General features: G+C 43.2%; 1 protein-coding gene across 8 annotated transcripts in view; it reads left to right on the top strand.

Moving 5' to 3' along the window:
• LOC146204707 (uncharacterized) overlaps positions 1–21157 on the top strand; it is a 97728-nt gene that overhangs the window by 17210 nt on the left and 59361 nt on the right. For 7 of the 8 annotated variants that reach the window (XM_084589424.1, XM_084589430.1, XM_084589423.1 and 4 more), the window contains exons 8-13: positions 147–242; positions 2930–3202; positions 5677–5796; positions 9658–9837; positions 14981–15073; positions 20083–21117. In XM_084589424.1, coding sequence (XP_084445550.1) covers positions 147–242; positions 2930–3202; positions 5677–5796; positions 9658–9837; positions 14981–15073; positions 20083–21117 — 1797 coding nt within the window. The remainder of the gene's footprint in view (positions 1–146; positions 243–2929; positions 3203–5676; positions 5797–9657; positions 9838–14980; positions 15074–20082; positions 21118–21157) is intronic. The other variant, XM_084589429.1, reaches the window with a different exon arrangement.

Below are 21157 nucleotides of genomic sequence, written 5' to 3'. Positions count from 1 at the left end.
GCTGATGTGGAGGCCATTTATTGGTGAAAGGGAATGTGTTAGATGCAAGTTCTTGTGATTGCACTGTAACACCTGATAAATAGAACTATTTTGTCCTTTTAATGTAGCTGTGTATATTGGTCTTACAAATATTACATGATTTGCAGAGGACAATGTTTTCTGACTCTATCCATGACGAGGATGCACAGATCTTAAGCGCAATGACTATTTTTGACAAGCAGGAGCTGGAAGACAAAGTAAAGGTATGCATCAGATAATATCATTGGCTTTGCGGGCATCTAATTCTAGTTTATTCTCGATGAGATGCCTGCTGTCTTTTTATTTCTTTGCTGCAATGTTGGTTTTTTTTTCTAGCTCTCCACAAAGGAAGTCCTGCATACTTGGTACATGTGTAGTGCACTTAATGTACTCCTAGATGCCGTGCACCATGCTGTGTGTATATGTGTGGGCGAATGCACATCTTTTTCCAGACAAGTTAGCTTAAGATAAATCCACTGAAAAAAGATTTTCAAATTACTGGCTTCATGCTTTTTGGCCTCTGAGATTAGAGGCATCACAATATGAGCCACTGATTCCTTGAACTGGGAAGAGCAAAGGAGACATTAAGCTGTACCATATTTTGTTGTTGTATTTGTTGTTGTGCGTGTTTTTATCGCTGTTGTATGAATGTTGATAATGGTCTTGTGGTAGGATGCCCTTTACATTCTAAAGGGCCGCGTTCAATCAATAGTGCTATCGGGTATTACTGGTCTCCTAAAGGTAACCAAATTCCTTTGGCTTTATCCGCAGAAAAGCACATCAGGACGAGGAAAATTTTGTACCCATTAGGAAGCCAGCGAGTACCAAACAGTACTTGGGATCAAACCCACCACCTCCTGAATATAAGGCAGATGCTCTAGCACAAGCTGTTAATGTATGATGATTTATAGGTCGTAACATTGCTGGTTACAACTTCGTGCTAACAAATTGTACGAAATATGTGCATGTCTTGTGTCACAAGCTGTCCATCTGGAACTTCTTTTAACAACAAAGCTCGAGCAAATAAACCACTAATCCTTTCTTTTGAACAGGCATACCAGGAATTAAACATACTTGACTCACTTCCAGATTTTGCTTGGAAACCAAGCCCACTGCACCCTGGTACCATATCCCCTCTGTATGAAACTTCACAATAACCTGATTTCATCAGAAAAAAACACTACCTGAACACATAGTACTGGAGTTCTTGGCACTAAATGAAAAATAAGATTATACAGCATTCTATACAGATGGTTCTAAGACGGCGCGTTACATTGGAAGCGCTGTGATTCAAGGTAAATGGGAGCTCTGCCGCAGCACCCGATAGTGGGACCACTGCGCTGCGCAGACAAGGCAAAAGCTATTCGTGTTCATGGTTGAGCTAGGGGTGCTCCAAAGGGTCAAAGCTCGCTTGACGCATTACATTGAAGGATGAGGAATGTGCGGAGCATACTCGATGACACAGGTGGCTAATTGATGGCTCATTGCGTATCGCCACCGGCACTGGCCAGTAGTGAGCGAGCCTTGCCAAACCAGGCCCTTACGCGGGGTTTCGAGCAAGCATACAAAGTGCACGCTCGCTCACTACCTGCGGTCTCCCGGTGGGAAAAATGTATGTGCCTGCTGCTGGTCGAGTCAATGGCAGTCTCTCCATTCGCTTCCTGCGTGCGGCCTCATGTTCTCAGAGCTCTCATGTTCTCCGAGCAGTTCTCGGAGACCCTCCCTTCGGATAGGGGCAGCAGCATGATGCCGCCCTCTCCCTCTCGCAGTGATCCTTCAGGGTCTTCAACGAGCAAAACAGACGGCAGCGCCTGCGTGTTCTGCGTCGCTCAGGGAGCACAGTCCCCACATCCCCTTCTACCTAAATGCCCCTGTCACAGTCAAATGAGCTGCCCACCTTTCGCTATGTACCTCTAGCCCTCAAACATACTTACACAACATTACTGACAGCACTAAAACAACAAAACACAACACATGCGGCCCATACAAGGGAATTGCTCAAAATAATTCACAGTGCATGAGGATACAAAGAACTAATCACTCAAAAGTAAAAATTATTTACGTATCTACAATACAAAGGTATGCTTGCGCACTAAGCACCGATCGGACTGCGCTCGACGGGAGGCCAGTGAGCTTTCGGCACAATTGCCTGCTGGAGCCGCAATATCTCCGGCAGACAGCTGGCAACGGCTCATTCATCGACGATACGCTCGCCAGACACCTATTGCCGAGAAAATAGGTTTAATTCCAGGCTGTGATGCAGGCATCTTCGCGCTGGTAGCTTCTCTGTGCCACCAATGCGGCATTGTCCTCTTTCACATCACACAGCCAGGAGCTTCCGCACACACAGACGTCCTATCCCCACTGTGCGCAGGCATCACTCAAAAAACGCACGCATGGAAAGGGCCCTACCCTTTTCCAGTTCCAAGGGGCTAAAAGCCAAAAAAACAAAGGCACTGAACAGGAAAAATAATCACAATCGGGCTAGGAAAGTTGTGTTTTTATCGGTGTGTGGTACTTCATCCACATACCGCGGGTTTGAGCCGGAGCAAGCTAAGGGCACAGCCAGCATGCACTGCGCGCCTGTGCTTCTGCTTCAAAGGAAGCAAGAGCACAAGTTCTAAGCACAAGAGTTTATTATATGGAAAGCAGTCTCTTGCAACCCTCAGCTCTGCCGCGGCGCTGCGCACGCTAAGCAAAAGCTACTCATGCATTCGCGGCAGAGCTAAGGGTGCTCTCATGCCGCGCAGCAAACCGCGCGGCAAACAAATGCATTGAGGAAGAGTTTATCGGAGTGATTATTCAGTATTTCCCATTAGCAGAATTGCAAAAAACTTTGCACTCTATGATGGTGCTATCTTTTTGTGTCATACACATGGAAAAATAAGAAAGCGCTGTTGCGACCTTACAGTGGCTTACGCAGCGGCTAAAGAAGCTGGAGGATGAGGAAGTTCCCACTTTGAGGCAAAAGTTGGACAAAAGGACTTCTGCTCTGCGCACCCTATCGGCTCATACAGCAAAGCAGGAGGAGGCTATGAAGTTTCTTCTCAGTGCAAAGAAAATATTGTCCTTTACACAGCCCAAGACAGAGGCCTTCCTGAAGCTTCTTGATGACTCCCTAGCAGCAGGTGACCTTCATGGGACGTTACAAGCCAAGATTGACTTCCAAAGGGAGTTAAGCAAGGTGCGGTTGCCCTGTTTTGCGAGCTTCATTTATTAGGTCTGCATGTGTTTCATATTGGACAATTTACTGCAGAATCTAGTGATTTCTTGGTACCTTTTCAGCTAGGGAATTCTTTCGGAAATAGCCTGAATATGTTAAGAGATTAGGTTAATGCTTTCTCGTTGCTGTCCGGTCCAGATACTAGTCTTGTGTTCGGTGGTCATTAATGACTTGTAGGAAACTGCCTTTTCGTCAAGGTTTTAAGTAAAAAATGACGTTTTTAAATAGAGTATAAAGGGGCAGAAGCTGAAATTCGCATGCTGCTCTCTGGTTTCTGAGTTATATCTGAGTGCATTTTGTTTTGCTAGTTTTCCTTCTTTCCTTTTATACACTGGCCACTATCGGATTGAGCAGCCTGCTGTGCACGACATGCTTAATTTCTTAACTCTCCCCTCTGCTGGTCACAACTTTCTTGTCTAGTGCATTTCTTTATTGTTCTCTAAGACATTTGGGGGGTAGGTTCTAGTCTGGGCTTTGCATGGAAAATTTCTTGCAATCTACAAAATTTCCTTTTTTGTAGTTTTTTCCGTATTGAGGCAATTATTGGTCAAAGAGCAGTGCTATGAGTATTTGTGCATTCTTAAGACTTTTGATCTCTAATTTTTGATCTCTAATGTGTCCATTGAAAGTGCATACTTATGTTATATAGAAACATTGAGATAAGTGTCATAAAATACAGCAAACAGCATTTTGTAAGGGGTTGTGTGGGATGCATAACATTCTTAACTGAACACATGGGCACTTGTTGGAAAAGATTCTTTGCTGCAGCTCGAGATGTTAAGTGGGAGGCTTAGCGCGGAACAGACAAGGACAAGAGAGCCGCGCTAAGCCTCCCACTTATCATGTATTACCAACTAGCCCAGAACTCTACTTTGCTCAAGCTCGAGATGTGCAACAACAAAAGAGGCAGATTTAGAAATAACAAGGCCTCACTGCCTCGAAAAATGAAACCCAAGCTAGGTTTGGTGCAAATGCCCTCACAAGGCCAGTTTTTCATGCTGCATGTTTGTCATTGTCTTCAGATGTGTCTGAAGTTTAGTAAAATCTTCTTAATTCAACCCCCATTAAATTCAGATAATTGATAAGCTTATGGCATCAGCCACTCATTTAGACATGCGAGTGGTCTTGCATTGGTCATTTCAGACAGATGGTCACATTGAGGTAGGATCTGCAAGGCCAGTGATTGTCCAAAAAGACCTTCCCAAGCCTGAATGTAGTAGAAGGGCAGTATGATGCAATTGCAAAAAAATCATTTTTGCACAGTTTTCATTGAACAATCAGAGGACCATTGCCAGTTTTTTCATCAGGTAAAATTGCTGCACTGGGAAATATTTTCTTCTATTATTTTTGAAGTTTAGCCATTCAGTGATGTCGTTTGTGGGGTTTATATGGTTATATGGCTCGGTTAAAGCGGAGCTTTGTAAGTTGGCAAACATCGCATCATCGCAAAGGTGGCAGTGAAAACAAAGAGGTGCCATAGTGGAGTGCTTCGGACTTTAGTGGTCAAAAGTGCTCTCTTTGGCATTGGCAAAAGCTGAAACCACAGAATAAACTAAGGGCAAAAGCCAATGTTTTTACTTTCAAGCCGAACCTGTGGAAATACCAACTGGGGTCCTTTAACGTGCACCAACATCACACAGCACACGAGCGCTCACTTTTTGCCTTTGTCGAAAGCGGCCGCTGTGGTCTGGATTCGATACTGCATTCTTGGGCACAGTAGCGAGTGCCCTAGCCACTGCGCCGCCACGGCGCTGCCCATGTTGGGATAAGGCCTTAAGATTTTTTTCTCTTTCAGCAGTGCCTTGAGATTCTAGTAAATATGGTTTAGCTCTGTTGAGAAACCAGCGCAGTACTGACTTTTCTAACCATGTATCCGATTGGAAACTTCGGGTCAAGTAAACACATAAGCACTTTCAATCCTTATATTATGGTGTGCTGGCTTGTAATTTTGTTTAGAAAAAAGGTTCCATGTACTATTTACATGCACAGATATATCCATGAAGCTAACTGTAGTTATAGTCTTAAATTGTGTTAAGGTGGCACAACTGATAATTTAGATTTCAGATAAAATTGCTTGACCTTGCATCTAACATTGCTGGCAGCTAACATTGCCGAATACTAACTGGACGTAGGGCTTACTGACAGACTTAATTATGTAGCACTCATTGCATCACTCTTGACTTCTCCAGCATTGAAGTGGTTCTAAATGTTTTATTGCTCTAAGGTTGGTAATTTTAGTGCTCCGAAAATTGCTCATCAATGTCGACGTTGAAACTTTTTTTCCCCTGCATAATGTGTATGATTGTACTATTTCGCACAAATATGTTATGTCGATAGTCATAACATAGCTACAAGTGTGCAGTTTTTAGTAAAAAACAGGGTACCTATACTTCTCACGTGCCTCAACATTTGCTGGAACTTGATTTATATTACAGATTTTCAAGGAGCAGAGCATATTCCAACGAGACTCCACTGAGCAGCGATGTTCAGACGCTCTCAATGATCGAGTAAGGAAAGAGGAGGCTGAACTTCTTACTACAGAGAACTTGAATGAGGCAAGTTCTTTTCACATGAATTTTTGTAGCAAGAGCTACATTTGCAACAGTCTTGCCATTTCGCCGTGCCTATCCAGTGCCTGTCTATGCCTGCCTATGCCTGCCTATGCCTGTCCGAAGAGCCCAGAAAGAATTCGTGGGAGGCGGTAGCTGGCAGCTAACATTGCCGAGTACTAACTGGACGTAGGGCTTACTGACATTACGTTTGGCAGGAGCTGCCAACTCGGGCCTCTTCATCAATATGGGAGGGTGATATCACCATCAGCCTGCCAAAACCCTTGCATTCACATTATCCCTAGGTCATGCAGGCACATTTATACGGCTCGGTTAAAGCAGAGCTTTAACCGAGTGCGAAGGTGGCAGTGAAAACAAAGTGCCATAGTGGAGGGCTGACCACCGCGCGATAGAGGCTTTGGCCTCATCGCACTTTAGTGGCCAAAAAGTGATCCCTTTGGCATAAAGCTGAAACCACAGAATAAACTACTAAGTGCAAAAGCCATGACTTTACTTTCTAGCCGAACCTAAGCATAAGCATAGTCATGCAGATAGCTCTTGTGTAACTCCAGGTTTAGCCACAAGCTAAACCAGAGCTAATTTTTTTAATGAATTGCATGAACTCTTCTTTTTACATGAATTTCTTTAGAGCAGTGTGTATTAATCACTGATGTATAGAAAATGAGGTGAAAAAGAACAAAGATGTCACACTACTGTGACATCTTGTTACAAAGGGTGATCTGTATTGGGTTGGCTTGTACCTTCAAGGAAGGGAACAATTTGGCAGAACTGGTTCGAGCAGATTTTTTTTTTAGGTTTGCTTTCGATTTAATTGTGTGATGAAGTCTCAGTGCCACCTTCTCATGGGGGTGTAGATGAGTAGCAGTAACACAGTAACCGTTTCGTGCAGGAAAAACTGGTGGTATTCTTGAAGGGTAATCTATCGGCTTGCTCTTGCTTACGTTCGTTAGCTTTTAGATGCCCCTTTAACACAGTGAAGGCATTGGCCTTTCAATGTAACAGTAACTGTAAAAGCCTAGAATTGAAGACATGAATGATGCAGCTAGGAGTTTGTTTTTACTCCAGATAGCATGTTTTTCAACAAACTAAAATCTTTAGCTTTTGAATTAGTGCAGTTTGGTAGTTAGTGCTAGTGGGGAATTCGAACCTGGGAGCAAGACACTGCCATATCAGCAGTATTCACACGGGAGAGCCTTTCGGGGAGGGGGTGCGAGGGCAACGCCGGCCGGCGGAACCCCCTCCCTTGCTCCTGTATTCATACAGGCAACGAAGTACGAGAGGGGCGTCACTGTTGCTAGACGACAGAGGCTTGGTGCGTGCCGAGGAGAGCAGTGTCTGCGCTGCCTGCCTTGCCCTTTCGCCGCAGCCGGGTTCAATTTACATTGTTGACAGGTTTACGATAAAGTAGTGAGGATATTTTATATATAATATCACATCAGTTCAGTGTCAAAATAAGAGCATAGAGACAAGGTAGGCATCATAACGCATACTCTCGTTCTTTTTTTCCATTACTACTAGATCCCTAGATGAGGAGTGCAGTTACTTCAAAATGAAATGAAATCGCAATACTACAATGCTCGACAAAGATTAAAAGGCTGCTAGCCGCAGCTTGAAAAACTCCCTGTACCTATTCTTCACATGCCAACAGGGCTTGAGATTTCTAGTTTGTGCTAAAATAAGCAACATATTAGAACAAATAATTACATACCGCATAAGTCAGTTGCATTAACTAGAAAACGTCTAGAAAAATGTTACATCGAAAGGTGAGGTATTACAGCTAATTATTTTGCATGTTTTTCTATGGTCATGCCATGTTTCGCGAGAATGTTCAGTTGCTTCGGAAAGTTGCAGCACAATGATTGCGTATAATTAGTGGTGGTACAGAGTGGCAAGACCAAAAGTTGTTCCCTTGCATTGGATAAGCAGGCTTGAACCAAATTAAAAAGAGCATTTTAAGCACACAGTCAATGTTACCAAAAGAGCAGTTTTATACATGCGTACCTGACGATAAGTATGCATCAGTGTGGACATGTAACGGCGTGTTATGTTGGTTATTGCATTGCAGACGCAAAGGCTGTACGTGATAAATGATTGAAGGAAAACTAGATTCATTATTTCATTTTGGTTTACTACGAACACTTATACTAATTATTCGTCCCACAAAAATAGAGGGTGACTTACGACTGTCCACTTGAACAGTTAAGGTAAATATTTTACGTCAATCTATAATGAATGCATCCCATTCCACCCCTGTTTACTATTAGGAGACAACCCACTTCTTGAAATTTCATCTGTTTTTAGTTTTCTTAAAGAGTTGGGGATTCTAAATAAGCTGTAATTTGTGTTTGGCGCATGATGGCCTTAGTTGCCTATGTGCCAAAAAATCCAACACACACAACTTCACTATGATCTTCCACACATACTCGAGGTTGCTTTATTGCACTCCGTATCGCGACCGACATAGGGGGTACTCTTCAGCCAGTGAAAATGCTTCTTGGTACATAATAATAAGCTCTGTCAAATTAAAGGGGCACCCTACCACACCACAACCAGCTACAACAACGCGCTTCCCGCAGAGCGCAACCTGCGAAGTTGCAAGGAGAGCGAAGAAAAGGCTGTGGACACCCCTCTTCTCGGGGGAGGTTTTGTGCTAACCAACAAGCCCCTCACTCCTGAGGGGCCCCCGGGAAACCGGTTCAGGTGCCCAAAGGCAGCTCGTTTTAACATCGGGGCCCAGAAGGGTGGGTTTCTCTCCCGTGTGAATACCCCTTAATGCATTGCAGTGGCTATGGCGCCAAATTCGAACTGCCTGTTCTACTTTGCCATGTCATGCATTTTATTTTGTTTTGTCGCTCTTAAAAATATCATGCAGTTGGTAACGGCTGTGCTTTTTCTTGCAGCAAGCTGTGAGGCAAAATGTTATGCAAATGCGGACGGAGTAAACAAAGATCTCTGCACAGGCTGCACGACCCTTCCATTGCTGGCTTCGCAGGTCGCGGCTCGATGTTACCTCCCCATCTAAATTAACTGGTGTGAGCTTGCCGACATTCGAATTAATGAGCTTCCGATGCCATAAGTTTACGTGAGCGTCAGCTGGACTGTGCTTCTTGTTCGGTGGTCAAAATAGATATTACCATGCTCCCTTTGTCAGCAGTGGTGTCACAGCCATGCCATTTGTTTTGGTTATTAACATATGTCACTCTGCACCATAATACTGTGGAACATTGCTATAGATCTCAGGAGGGCGTGAATAGTATTTGTATCCACCCAAATTGGCATCATTTAAAATGACCAAAATTCGCATGGAGAAGCATGCAAATTTCGTTCCTGCAGACCTCTCCTCAATTGACAAGATGCATTTGTGGGCACATGCCACCGCTCGCTGCTTGCTGTAAGTGACTGATGACTGCATTGTATGGTTCACTTTCCACCGCCTGCTTGTGATGTTTGCACTGAGCAGGCTACTGCTTGTGTTGCATACGACGTGACTATCGATCATGTATTGGCTGCATACGAGCAGCTCTCGGTGGTGAAGGTGCAATTGTGGCTTTTGTGTTTTTGTAATCTGTAGTGGCATGGGAGGCTATTAAAATTGCCTGAAGTTCTCCACATTTTTAATAAACAATGCACTCTAACCAGAAGAGGATTTTACAAATTCATACCATGCCAATATTCATGTCAATCATAGTTGTATATTATGGAAATTTCACTACAGATTTTATACCAGCTGTTTTCAGGCTAATTCGATGTGACTGTGTGCATTTTAAATTCTAAAGTATTTTTTACTCATGTTTTTATTGCCTTGTCATAGGGTCGTAATTAATTACTGCCTCTTATTCTTTGCAGTGTTTCAAAACTGACGTAAATGTCCAGAAATCTCGCCTTGAAACTGCTCAGATAAGGTGCGCAGAACTTCAGAAGGAGCTGCACAGAGCTTCAGAAGTTCACCGCAAAATATGTGCAGAGAAAGACAAGATTCTAGATTCTTTGCAGAAGAAAGTGCAAGAAATGGAAAGTCATGTGGAGGTGGGGGCTTATTCCTTTTTTTCTTCACTATACTAGGTTTACATAAATTTTAGTTAAAACCGAATGGTAGCCAGTTCTGAATAATTTTGAACATGCATGAGGGACATGCATGCTCCATCCACTTGTAACCGCACCTGGCGACTCAGTCATGAAACAGTGCTACAAAAAACTTTTTACAGAAGCATGCACCCATGGACTTCTACTACCAACACTATGACCAGACCCATGTTAAGAATCAGAGGTGATGCTCGCAAAAGCATTTAACATAGTTCTTGCAAAATGTGCTGCTCAGGCTTACAGTTGTTCCTGCCTCATTGTTGTATTACTGGTGTTTGAAGGTGCTTACTTCAGAGGCCTTCCTTACTTCAGAGAGCAGCCTTCCTTGCACAGTACCATTTGTTTTGTTATGGTGTACAGCTGGCATTGGCAGGACTTAGTTTTTTACATCACCTTGTTGGGCTGTTCGGTGGATGGCTGCCACTGTGGCCAAGTTATGTTTTTATGGCTGCCTTTACTGTTAAATGAGTGCTCTTGAAAGAGAGGGCACTATAATCAAAGTGCTTTGTTTTAGTTTTTTTCTCGACTGCTCGACTGATTTCATCATTCATAGTAAATAAGCTGTAATTTGTGTTTGGCGCATGATGGCCTTAGTTGCCTATGTGCCAAAAAATCCAACACACACAACTTCACTATGATCTTCCACACATACTTATATATAAAAAAGATATGCTTATATATATGCTTATATATAAAAAAGATGGGGATACAAGGGAAAACTAATCGAGCACATAATCCTTACCTTACATTTTTCGCAGGTACTCAACACAAGAAAACCTCATAAACTTGGTAAAGGAGTGAAAAATAGAATCTGCTATGTTAAAGCACGGTATAATCTCCGCCATGCTGAAGAATCTTGTAAGAAATGTGGATGGTAGCTACAGTCCATATACAGTTCTTTTGTTGACCTGACACTGACAGAAGTAATAGGTCAGTGGTGCAAAGTGATCCCGTCCAGCGGCAGCATAGCATGCAGGCACCAGGGGTTGATCCACATTTAGGTTCTTATTTTGCTTTACCTCTGTGTTTAGTGCTGTGTTATACTTAATGCTGTGCCAGTAACAGCTGCTAAAAGCATGTCATGCTGAAAAACTACAGAGTGGTAATCTTCTCTTGGAAGCTTACACAATTGCCTGTATAAGAAATTTGTGGGAATAACATGCTTTGGAGAAGGCCCAGTAACTATCGCCAAACACTGGTCGCTGAATGCTCTTCAGGGAGTCATTTCAGATGGTGACATAAAATTGACATAAAAACACAAATGACTAATGCTTATATATAAAAAAGATGGGGATACAAGGGAAAACTAATCGAGCACATAATCCTTACCTTACATTGAGCACACTGCCTTAAGCTGTGGAGGTAGGGCACACAAAGATCAGAGATTATGCCTACAAAATCCATTTCGCCGCTTCGGATGCCATAAGTATGGCTGTGGCGTACCTGCCGAGGCCAGCTAATGTGCAAAGTGTGCATTCCACGAGCATCTGGCCGATAACTGTGAAGCTGAAACACATCACTGCATGAATTGTGAGGGCTGTGATGCTGCTTACTCACTGACCTGGCCAACATGGAAAAAAGATATCCTAACACTCAAAGTTAAAGAAAATCTAACCTACAGGGAAACATGCGAGCAACTTTCGTCTTTAAAAAAAAAAACCCACAGAATCACAGCGGTCTTTGGTGCCTGCCGAGGCCACATGCAGCGAGTCTTGGTTAAGGCCATCTGCATCCCAGATGGAATAAGCGAAGGTAGTCCGGTGCCATCAATGTCAAAGACAGTGGGGCTCCTTGGAGGGAACTGAAAAAAAAAAAACGCCCCAACATAGAGGGCCGAAAACAACAAAAGCTTTCCACTTTACTGATATAAGATGGTTTTCTTGACAGTTTTACCCTAGCTTATCGCATTATGCATACAGGTGGCATTGTCATCATAGCAGAGAATGGCATTGCAGTTAATAAACATCGCCTTAAAGCTCAGTCAACATAGTGGCAGCCACCTTACTTGTGCATAGAAAAATATGTATTCTACTGCTTCGTGTATTTTGAGCCATGCCTGACAATAGCTTTGTGATCTACAGTACAGTACAGTACAGTACAGTACAGTACAGAGCCATATTTGATAGTTGCAGGTTACTAAATGCACGCTCTTCTTTTTTGGCAGAGTGGAAACCTTAGACCAAGTTATGGAGTTTTTTATTCTCAGTAACAATGTTTGCTAGCTTAACACAGGTCCTACATACTCCTCCCTGAGGTTGAGGAAAATGAGCTGTATAGATTTGTTTTAGTTCATCATCAATGTTTATTGATCTTAAATATGAAATTTTAGATAATTCATATGGGAGTAATCTGCGACATGCTAACCACAACGTATGGAAGCTACGCTTCGCTGACTGGCCACTGTTTTAATCTGCAGCCAGTCTTGAGAAAATCATCGGAAAATCTCAGGATAGAAGAATTAGGTGAAAAATTTACAAATTACACTGTTGATGCGGCACATTTAGCCATCTTACTGTCCTCTGAAATTGAGCTGATGTACCAAAGAATGCCAGAAAGCAAGAAAGAAACAAAGTAAAGCCTGGGGAATTTTTCGCAGGTACTCAACACAAGAAAACCTTATAAACTTGGTAAAGGAGTGAAAAATAGAATATGCTATGTTAAAGCACGGTATAATCTCCGCCATGCTGAAGAATCTTGTAAGAAATGTGGATGGTAGCTACAGTCCATATACAGTTCTTTTGTTGACAGCCCATGGTACTCAGGCACTGATATTTCACTTAAATTCCAAAAGCTTAAATTTTTGGACTCGTTTTTTTTTTTTTTTTTTTTTTTTTTTTTTTTTTTTTTCGGCATTATGTAGGTGAGCAGGCATTGTCGCAACCAACTTGGGTTTAAAGGAGTCAGTCGAAGGGACCAGCTGGGCTATCCGTGTCACCATTTGAAGCACAGTTAAACCTGGTTACAACGAAATTTTTGCAACGAGCAGTGAAGTTACATCCAGGTTTTCGTTACATGCAGTTTGCGCGTGAAAACCCAAAAGGACAGTGTAGAATGAAAACCAGATTACGAATTGGTATAAGGGAAAATGGTTGTTTCGTGCTCGCCCACCACCGTTGCCCATGGAAACAGACTGCCAGGAAACAGACAGCCATGTTCCGACAGCGAAAGCAGCGAAGACTGCTGAGATGCGGCGTCGGCGCTGAAACACGGCGCGTTGTATCAACTGCGGTCACTTGTTGCTATAGTAGGCGTTCCTCTCACTACACAGTTCGTATTTTATCATGCTGAAACTTGCGGGGTTCTGCCAAATTTCCACTAACTCAGCAGAGACAGTCGACGTCACAAGTTTGTTATATCAAGGTCAACCGCCACATGTTCCATGGAGTTTTCAAATACATTCACTTCAATGGGGGTGGTGTTGGGGAATTTAAAAGCTTCGTAATATCGAAGAATTCGCTACATGGAGGTTCGTTTACTGTAGTGGAAGTAATGGTACTCTCTTCGTTGCCATCGCAGTGGCCTACAAAGAGCATACAATTGGACTGAAAATGAAGCATGAGGCTCGTTCGTCGCAGCTATGATAGTGCCGCCACCCGTGGTGTTGTGGTGCCTTGGTGCATTTGCGGAGGTTCTTGCTTCATTCATCTTGCAAGTTTCATCTTACGGTCTTTGCAACTGTAATTACCCATGGAAACTGGATGTTTTGCTTCATGCGGTGCATGCACGACCTGGCATGAGCACGACCTGCAGCTGTGTCAGTCATGAAGTGGAGTGGAAATGAAGGAAGCATGAATCTGGCTTAGACAGTTTAACTGGAAAGTAATAGTGAGTATAGCCTAGTGCGATCAGCTTTTACTGGGTGCCACTGCGCATGTGTTGACTGCCTTGAAGGAGTTGCATGTTTCCGCGTTGGGAACAGTCAGCGTGTCTGCTCTTGCGGCCGTGCCCGCATGTGCATTGGTAGCACACGAAAGCAGATCATAGTAGTGGATTGTGCTATGCTAGAACTCCCTATTATCGACATTTAAATGAAACATAACGAGCAGCGAAGTTTGTGATTTTTAAAGCCAATATTTTGCAGAACATATATTTTTTTTCAAGTATTGGATTTTTTACTATTCGGACCATTTCCCAGGTCCACTGCATCTGAAGAATTTATTAGCGACCGTAATTAATAGTTTCTATTAATAGCTTCTTGTGTCCCGCACAGTAGCCAAGAATACCTGTCCTTCCAAGCATGCATACCCATATACCCGGACCCTGCTGCGGTGATACAGGGTCGAATCCCGGCCGTGACAGGCGCTTTTTGATAAAGGCGAAAAGCAAGGCACCTGTGTGCTTTGAGATGTCAGTGCACAAGAACACAGGAGGTCGAAGTTTTTGGAGCACTTCACTACGGCACCCCTCATAGGTCTCTTTGGGATGTTAAGCTCCGTAAACCATATAGTCTGGTTTCATTTCTAATTTCAGTGAACTTTTTTTTTTCGGCATTATGTAGGTGTCACAGAAACAGTCAAATAATGTAAAAGGACAATTATTCAAGGCATGCTTTTAATAAATTACATAAGTGCATTAGCACATTGCATTGGTTTTTTAACAACAAAATTATTTCTTACATTAAAATGTGAAGGCTTTCCTTGTTTTCTAATATTGGTAGGACAGACTAGGCTGTCACTTGTGGAGGCTGTATGCTGTGATTATCTTGGAGCTTTCTACTGATCTACCAGCTGGAAGCTTGGAGGGTGCTGCAGTTGCAGATTTGAAGAGATAGCAGTAATAATACTCAGAGTATTCTTTATTTTAGGCTAATGTCTCTCTGTGCATGCCGTACCACTGGTGTGCTTAGATTTACATGGAATAAGCACAGTGGTTTAGGCTAGTTGCTATCCATGGTGCACAAATTTTTTTGAACTGGGCTCCTCTTTTTCCGTCCAACCTTCATTCTTGCTTGTTCCTTATGCTTGCTTGTCTCATTCGTGCTGAGAGAAATGGGTGCTTAGGTGAAATTCTGAAATAGAATTTATCAATAAAAGTTCATGTCTGGCATACTGTCTTCAATGCTAAGTGTGACTGCTTTTTTTTGCAGGAGGGACAATTGCTGAAAAGCCGGATTTCTGAATTGGAATCTGAATGTAATCATTTGCATAAAGCTGTTCGTGAGAAATCAGGTTTTGTCAATGTAAGTATGAAACTGATTTAAGGTACTTTTTTGATAGCAGGGAGCAGATTCAACTCTTGTGTTGTCAAACTATATGGTCATAGGTGAAATTGAAGTTGGTTTTATGGAAATTATGGAAATTTATGGAAATAAATGCTCTTAAAGGTCCACGGAAACGGCCCCCAAGAAACCACTGATAAACGTGTTCAGTGTGTAGAACACATCCTTTTGAGCATTAATGCAAAGTATAACTCCTTGGAACAAAGCCAGCGATTTATTATTAATTTTTAAAAACAGCGTTTTTTGAAATTCGCGGGCAGAGGGAATGTCTCTTGGCGGTGTCGCATGGAACTATTTCCTAGTCCCGTGACGTCACGGGTCGGTTGACGCAAGCCTTGCTAGAAGCTGCCATTCGCTGCGGTCACTACAACCATGACGTCACGAACACACTTCCGGTAGCTGCGAAAGTCGTCTGCTCGTGCGCTGCTCGAACTCTGTACGGGCTGTTACAGCTCTCCGCCCTTATCAGTTAGGTGGCCATTGCCCATTAAGTGCAACAACCGAAGCGACGCAGGGATCGGCAGAACGAAGCTGCATTTACAAATATCTTATTTATATAACGTGGTTTCAGGAGTATCGGAGTGTCGTCCGACGAGGCGTCAACAGCACGGTCAAGCACCGCACGATGGCAGCACCTCTTTGACTGCCGTAAACATCACCGCTGTGGCCCCTCCTCCCGCATACCGTTCGCGAACGACACGGCGGATCGTTAGCACCGATGTCCGAAATAAAGCGTGCTAAAATTTGTTGCCGTCTGGAATATTGAGCCGAATATCAAGTATGAAGCCCTCGTGAGAATCGCTGACCAGCAGCAAATTGCTGGTAAAAGCGATAGCCATGATACAAGCTAGTTTCTGCTCAAGCCAGCTGCCGCTGGTGCATTTCGGCTGATCCGATCTGCTCGTACTAGCTCTGCGATTAATGCGTCGGCAGAGTTAATCCTATAATTATTTTACTATGGCAGGATAGGAATCACTATAAGGCAGTTTCATAAGTAGACGATTTACGACAGCGTTGATCATGTTCCAAAGCGTCGACCGCCGCGGCTTCGAAGCGAAACAAATAGGCCTAGCGACGACTAGGGACGGTCACGCACGGCGCCGGTGTTCGCCGCGCTCGCACGTTCCACCCCCGCGGTAATTGTGTAACGTACTTCAGCCTGCTCGCGGCATCCCGTGCTGCAAGCGTTGCAAACTCGTGTACTTTCATAGCTAAGGCCGCGTATTTTTTGGCGTTCTACTCAGCAACAAGCCGTTCAAACGATACTGTAGGCACGACAAGGCTTCAGTACGCAGTCTCTGTCGGCCATAATCGAAGACGTCGGGCGGCACCATAATCTATACATCGATCTTTAAACATGATACAGTGGGCAAATGAATAACTTTGTGAAGCAGGCCCGCTCAAACGTTTCGCGCACTCAGGCGCCGACGAGTAGTTTCCGTCAACAGACGCCGTCATAACCTCTGTTAACGACGCAATCCGAGGTCGTCAAGCTCGGTTTGCGGTAACCACGGTTAGTGGTGCAACCATGGTTTGGTCCGCCGTGTAACATAGGATAACCACGGGTTTGCGGTTACACTAACCGTCGCTGCGCGAACTCCTCAGGCGTGTGCAAGCGAGGACTGGTTGGCGCGAGTACGCCAGCGAGCGAGCGCGCGGCAACCGGAAGTTCGTCGAAGTGACGTATGTCTGGGCGGAGCTTTGAACTTGCTTATATTCTTTGTTTTTTTTATGGCTCCCTTCGGCGTACGAGTTGAGAGGGAAAAATGGAAGGGTCATTTTTAATCGCCGATATCTCTGGTGTTGCAGAAGCTAGATCGAAAATTTTTGTGGGAGAATGATGGGTGGTTCAATAACTATCAGTGTTATGGCGTTGTTCACCCTTCTTTGTGACCCCTTTCAGTGGACCTTTAAAATAATTAAATGCAGGTATCAGCACAGCCAGTCTCCCACAAGAAAAAAAAAGGATAAATGGCTTTGCAAGAGCTGTGAGCCACACAACAGTATGTGACATAGGCCACTTTCGTTCTCAATTCAAACTTGAATTTAAATCTAGTGACTGCAAAAAATGCTATTTATGCTGAAGCATGCTGAAATATGAAGTATGCTGAATGAATGTCGGCAGAGCCACAAAACCCAAAGAATTGGATTGAGTTTTCTCGCCATTCTTAAATGTTTTTTTCTTCCCATTTTAATAAATCAACCAATTAAGAGATCTTGCTTGAGTGAAAGGGGTGTCTGGGGAAAAGGTGCTTTGTTTGCAGCATGTCGAGGTTCCAGCCACCATTACATCACAAAGTTTTCATGACAGTAGGTAAACAGTAATTTGGTAAAGTTTCATTGGGCAATGCTATTTCAGTGTGAACAGTCCAAGTAATCACTTTAGTAACATTGTTTTGAAGAGGCATGCGCAGTGTCATTACAAGAACGTTTCCAAAACACACTTGTACATTGATAGGACATTATAGACATTATGGGTGTAGCGCAAATACGACGAGGACAAGAGGAGACTCCACACTCGGCGCTGTGTCTCTTTCCTCACGTCCTCCTTGTATATGTGCCACACCGTCTGTTTTGCATTGGGAAATGGTGTGTATATGGCAGCATATGCTTTATTCTTAGTTTTGCATGCATTGTATGAGAAGGGAATAAGCCTATTGTTGGCAGCTGGCCAACAAATACTTATCTGTATTTCTGAAGTATTTTAGGCTATACCCACTCTTCCATGAATTTACCTGGTTTCATCTTCTGTCTCTGTTTTGGATGTGCGTAGCATCTAACTATGCCACCCTGTCGTGGAGGCATTTCTTGGGCCATGTAATGGGCGAACGCAGCCTCCATGGAGCTTGGCCGAACCAAGCGGTGTAATTCGAATTATCAAGGTTCAAATTAACACACATTCACTGTATATCAGTAGGTAAGACGGCAGCTCATAGGGAAGTTAAATATATGCGCTGATGCAGGTGCAATAATATGGAGGACATATTTTACAAGCTTTATTTCTGTGCCGTCTGAATCATGACGACTGGGTTTTAGCGCACATTACTTCTGAGACATTTGCGGGCTAAAGGAATGGGCTTTATGGTAAAGTTTGCACACAACAAAACCTCTTGATAACGAGTAGTTTTTCCAGCGTCTACAAAAAAAGGGGTTAAAATGATCTGTTCCGCTTCTACTTCATTGATAACCAGGCTCTTAATTACTTTACTGCAATTCCTATTTAGTATCTTATTTAGATAGTATTTCCAAACCAAGCCAGCATTTCGTAGGCAGTGGCTATCATATAAGCACACAATATTCATTCGAAATGCCTTGAATTTCTTTAGTTCTTCAGCGCCTCAAGAATTTATAAAGGGTTAACACTGGTTAAGGTGGTCTGGTAAAGTTACAAGTGACCCATGCTTTGTTCAATCTCTTGGATCTACTATCTGTTTTTTTAGTAGAAAACATTTAAAATGTTTCTTCTATATATTTCTAAACTTTTTTGTTTTAGGCATTGAATTCTGCAATTGTAAAACTTTCCTGCAGTCAATATGAATTGTTTGTCTGAAGTGTTCAAAATTATGCGATGTTAATTCACGGTACCTAACTTCATCATTCAAAATAAAATTGTCACCAAATGAATTTATAGGGAGCAAACCTAATGATGACGATGCTAAAGGTGTTAGATTCCTAAAGACATTCTGAAACCTGGAATTTAGTTGCTGTTCTAATGATAATTTGCAGTACTGGGCATTTTGCGTACTTCCATCTGCACGGTTCTTTCACTTTACGGAAATTTGCGCTCAAGTGCCATCCAGTGTGTCATGCAGCGACACCTCACATGCGGAGCAGGTCCTCAATATTTTCAAGAAATTCTACTTTGATGCTCCCAACAGCGTTCGCACTATAAAGCATTGATGTGAGTGCAAGGAACAGTCGTCACGGTTTTCTAGTCTAAAAAGCCGGCGATCATTGCCCAATTTTTTGCCAAATAATTTTATAATAATGCGAGTGGTTCTTGTTAGTTTTTTTTAGCTATAAAAAATTTAAAAAAAAGTTATCAAACAAGCTTTTACTGTAACATATTGGGGGTATTGCCAAACTCAAATGCACAACAAAATCTTGCTTTTAAAGTAGTGGGGTGTTTGCTTTTTTTTTTTTTCGCAGTGATTGTTATGCAAATTTAGAATGTTGCAGTATATATGAGCATACTGATGGGAGCAGTAATCTTCCATTTACGTGTAATACTGAAAATCTGTGCACTGAGTTTTTGACAGTCTCAAGAAGCAATATGTGGGTACTATATTGATAATTATAGTGCAATCCTGCAGTATGCAAAAATCTCCCTAAGCGGTGAAAATTTTTACTAAAATCTGAGGGGTTACTTTTACGCCTTACGATACGATACACTGGCCCTAAACTATTCAGAAAAATGGGCATATTTTTTGCAGAATACAGATGTTCGCAGATGTGTCTGCTGCCTTGGAACAAATATGACTGTTCCAGTACTGTGAATGTTCCAGTTACTTTAGTCGAAAGGACGAGCTTTCATGCTTTGCTTGCATGCATTACTTGGGCTTTGAGTTGAAAGCTGGTGTGGAGAGAAGATAGAGTACAACTTTTAACCTGCAGGTGGAGCTCCGGCCCTCCGTGTGGCAATATAGAGTGAATAATTTAGCTTTGTTCAATTCAGTTGTGCACTGTTAGTACCTGCCCGTAGTCCCACTGCACCACCGTTCATTTAGGCTCTGTCGTGGTGCCGCTGTGGTGTATGGAACTTGCAGTACATTGTAATTGCAGTAAAATTGTGTGAATGGTTAATGATGGTCATCAATGGATTTGGTGTTAGCCTCTGTGAAAATAGATTTTGAATCGTTCCTGGTGTTGCATAGACTTTCATAGTTTACACTTAATTTTTGTGTCATATTTTGTGTGCTAGGAAACGGTGTGCTTCCGTTTGACACCTTAGAGCATATCCTTTTTTCCAGGAACTTCTCTCTGAGAGGAGCAAGGCTATGACTGAAACGGAAAAATCATTTCAAGAGCTGCTTCTCTCCATGAAGCAGAAGGATGAACTGATAGAGGTGATGCAGGCAAAGATCGGACGTGCTGAGGAAGGGGGAGCTGAGGGTCTTGGACGACAAAGCCCGACAGATTTGGAGACTTGTGATGGCCAACCCAAGCCTCCTAAACCTGGAACCCCATCTGAGACAGAAAAAAAGGCAGCCTTCCAGGAGGAATCACCTATGTCGCCTGTATCACCTGAAGGGCCGGCAGAGTCCACAGTTCTCCATGTCCCGCACAGTGTGCCGGGAGAGGTGAAAGTTTTGTGCCAAACCCTGTTTGACATGGCTCGGGAGTCTGGAATATTGCCTGAGCTTTCTACCTTTGCATTGACAAATTTCGCCGGCATTCAAAAGGTCACTGAAATTATGAAAAGTGCACAAAAAAAGGGTGTTCGGTTTTCTTTGCCCTCACAAAGTACGATGGTCAACCAGGAAAGTTCGGCCCACTGTGCGCAGGATCAGAATGAACTGGCTGGTTCAGAGCCTAGTGCATTTATGAAACTTGGCGAAAAACTGCAGCGGCTGGCTTACCTGTTTGCAGTTGATGAGCCAGTGGTGTCCAAGAGGCAGATTGCTGATGTCATTCAGCTTCTGCATACTGTACTAGAGAAAGCAAAGCAAGAGGCTACCAATGGATCATCTCTTGATCGCAGTCCAGGGGAACTGCGAAAGGTGCTGTTTGATGAAGATCAACCAACGGAATGTGAAGCTCCCCCTCACCTTCGAAAGGAACAAGGTCATTCGGAAGTCGCTGACTGCGACTATATGCTTGACCAACTTGGCTCTGCTTTGCAGTGTGTCGAAGAAATTCATAGTGAGATGAATGCTTTGCCACTTACACCACCCTCAGTGGTGCCTAGAAAGCCATCGGGAAGCACAGATGAGTTGATCTTTGCTGTTGACGCTTCAGGTCAGCTGGTACCAGTGACTGCCGAGCATGCTGGCCACTTTGCAAAAGTGAGTTTGTGAATGCAGCATTGATGCATCTTCTGTGGAT

Source organism: Amblyomma maculatum, chromosome 1, assembly GCF_055883805.1.
Source record: "Amblyomma maculatum isolate TAMU_Amacu chromosome 1, ASM5588380v1, whole genome shotgun sequence".
In the NCBI taxonomy this organism is placed as follows: Eukaryota; Metazoa; Arthropoda; class Arachnida; order Ixodida; family Ixodidae; genus Amblyomma; species Amblyomma maculatum.
This window is presented reverse-complemented; position numbering and strand designations above follow the sequence as displayed.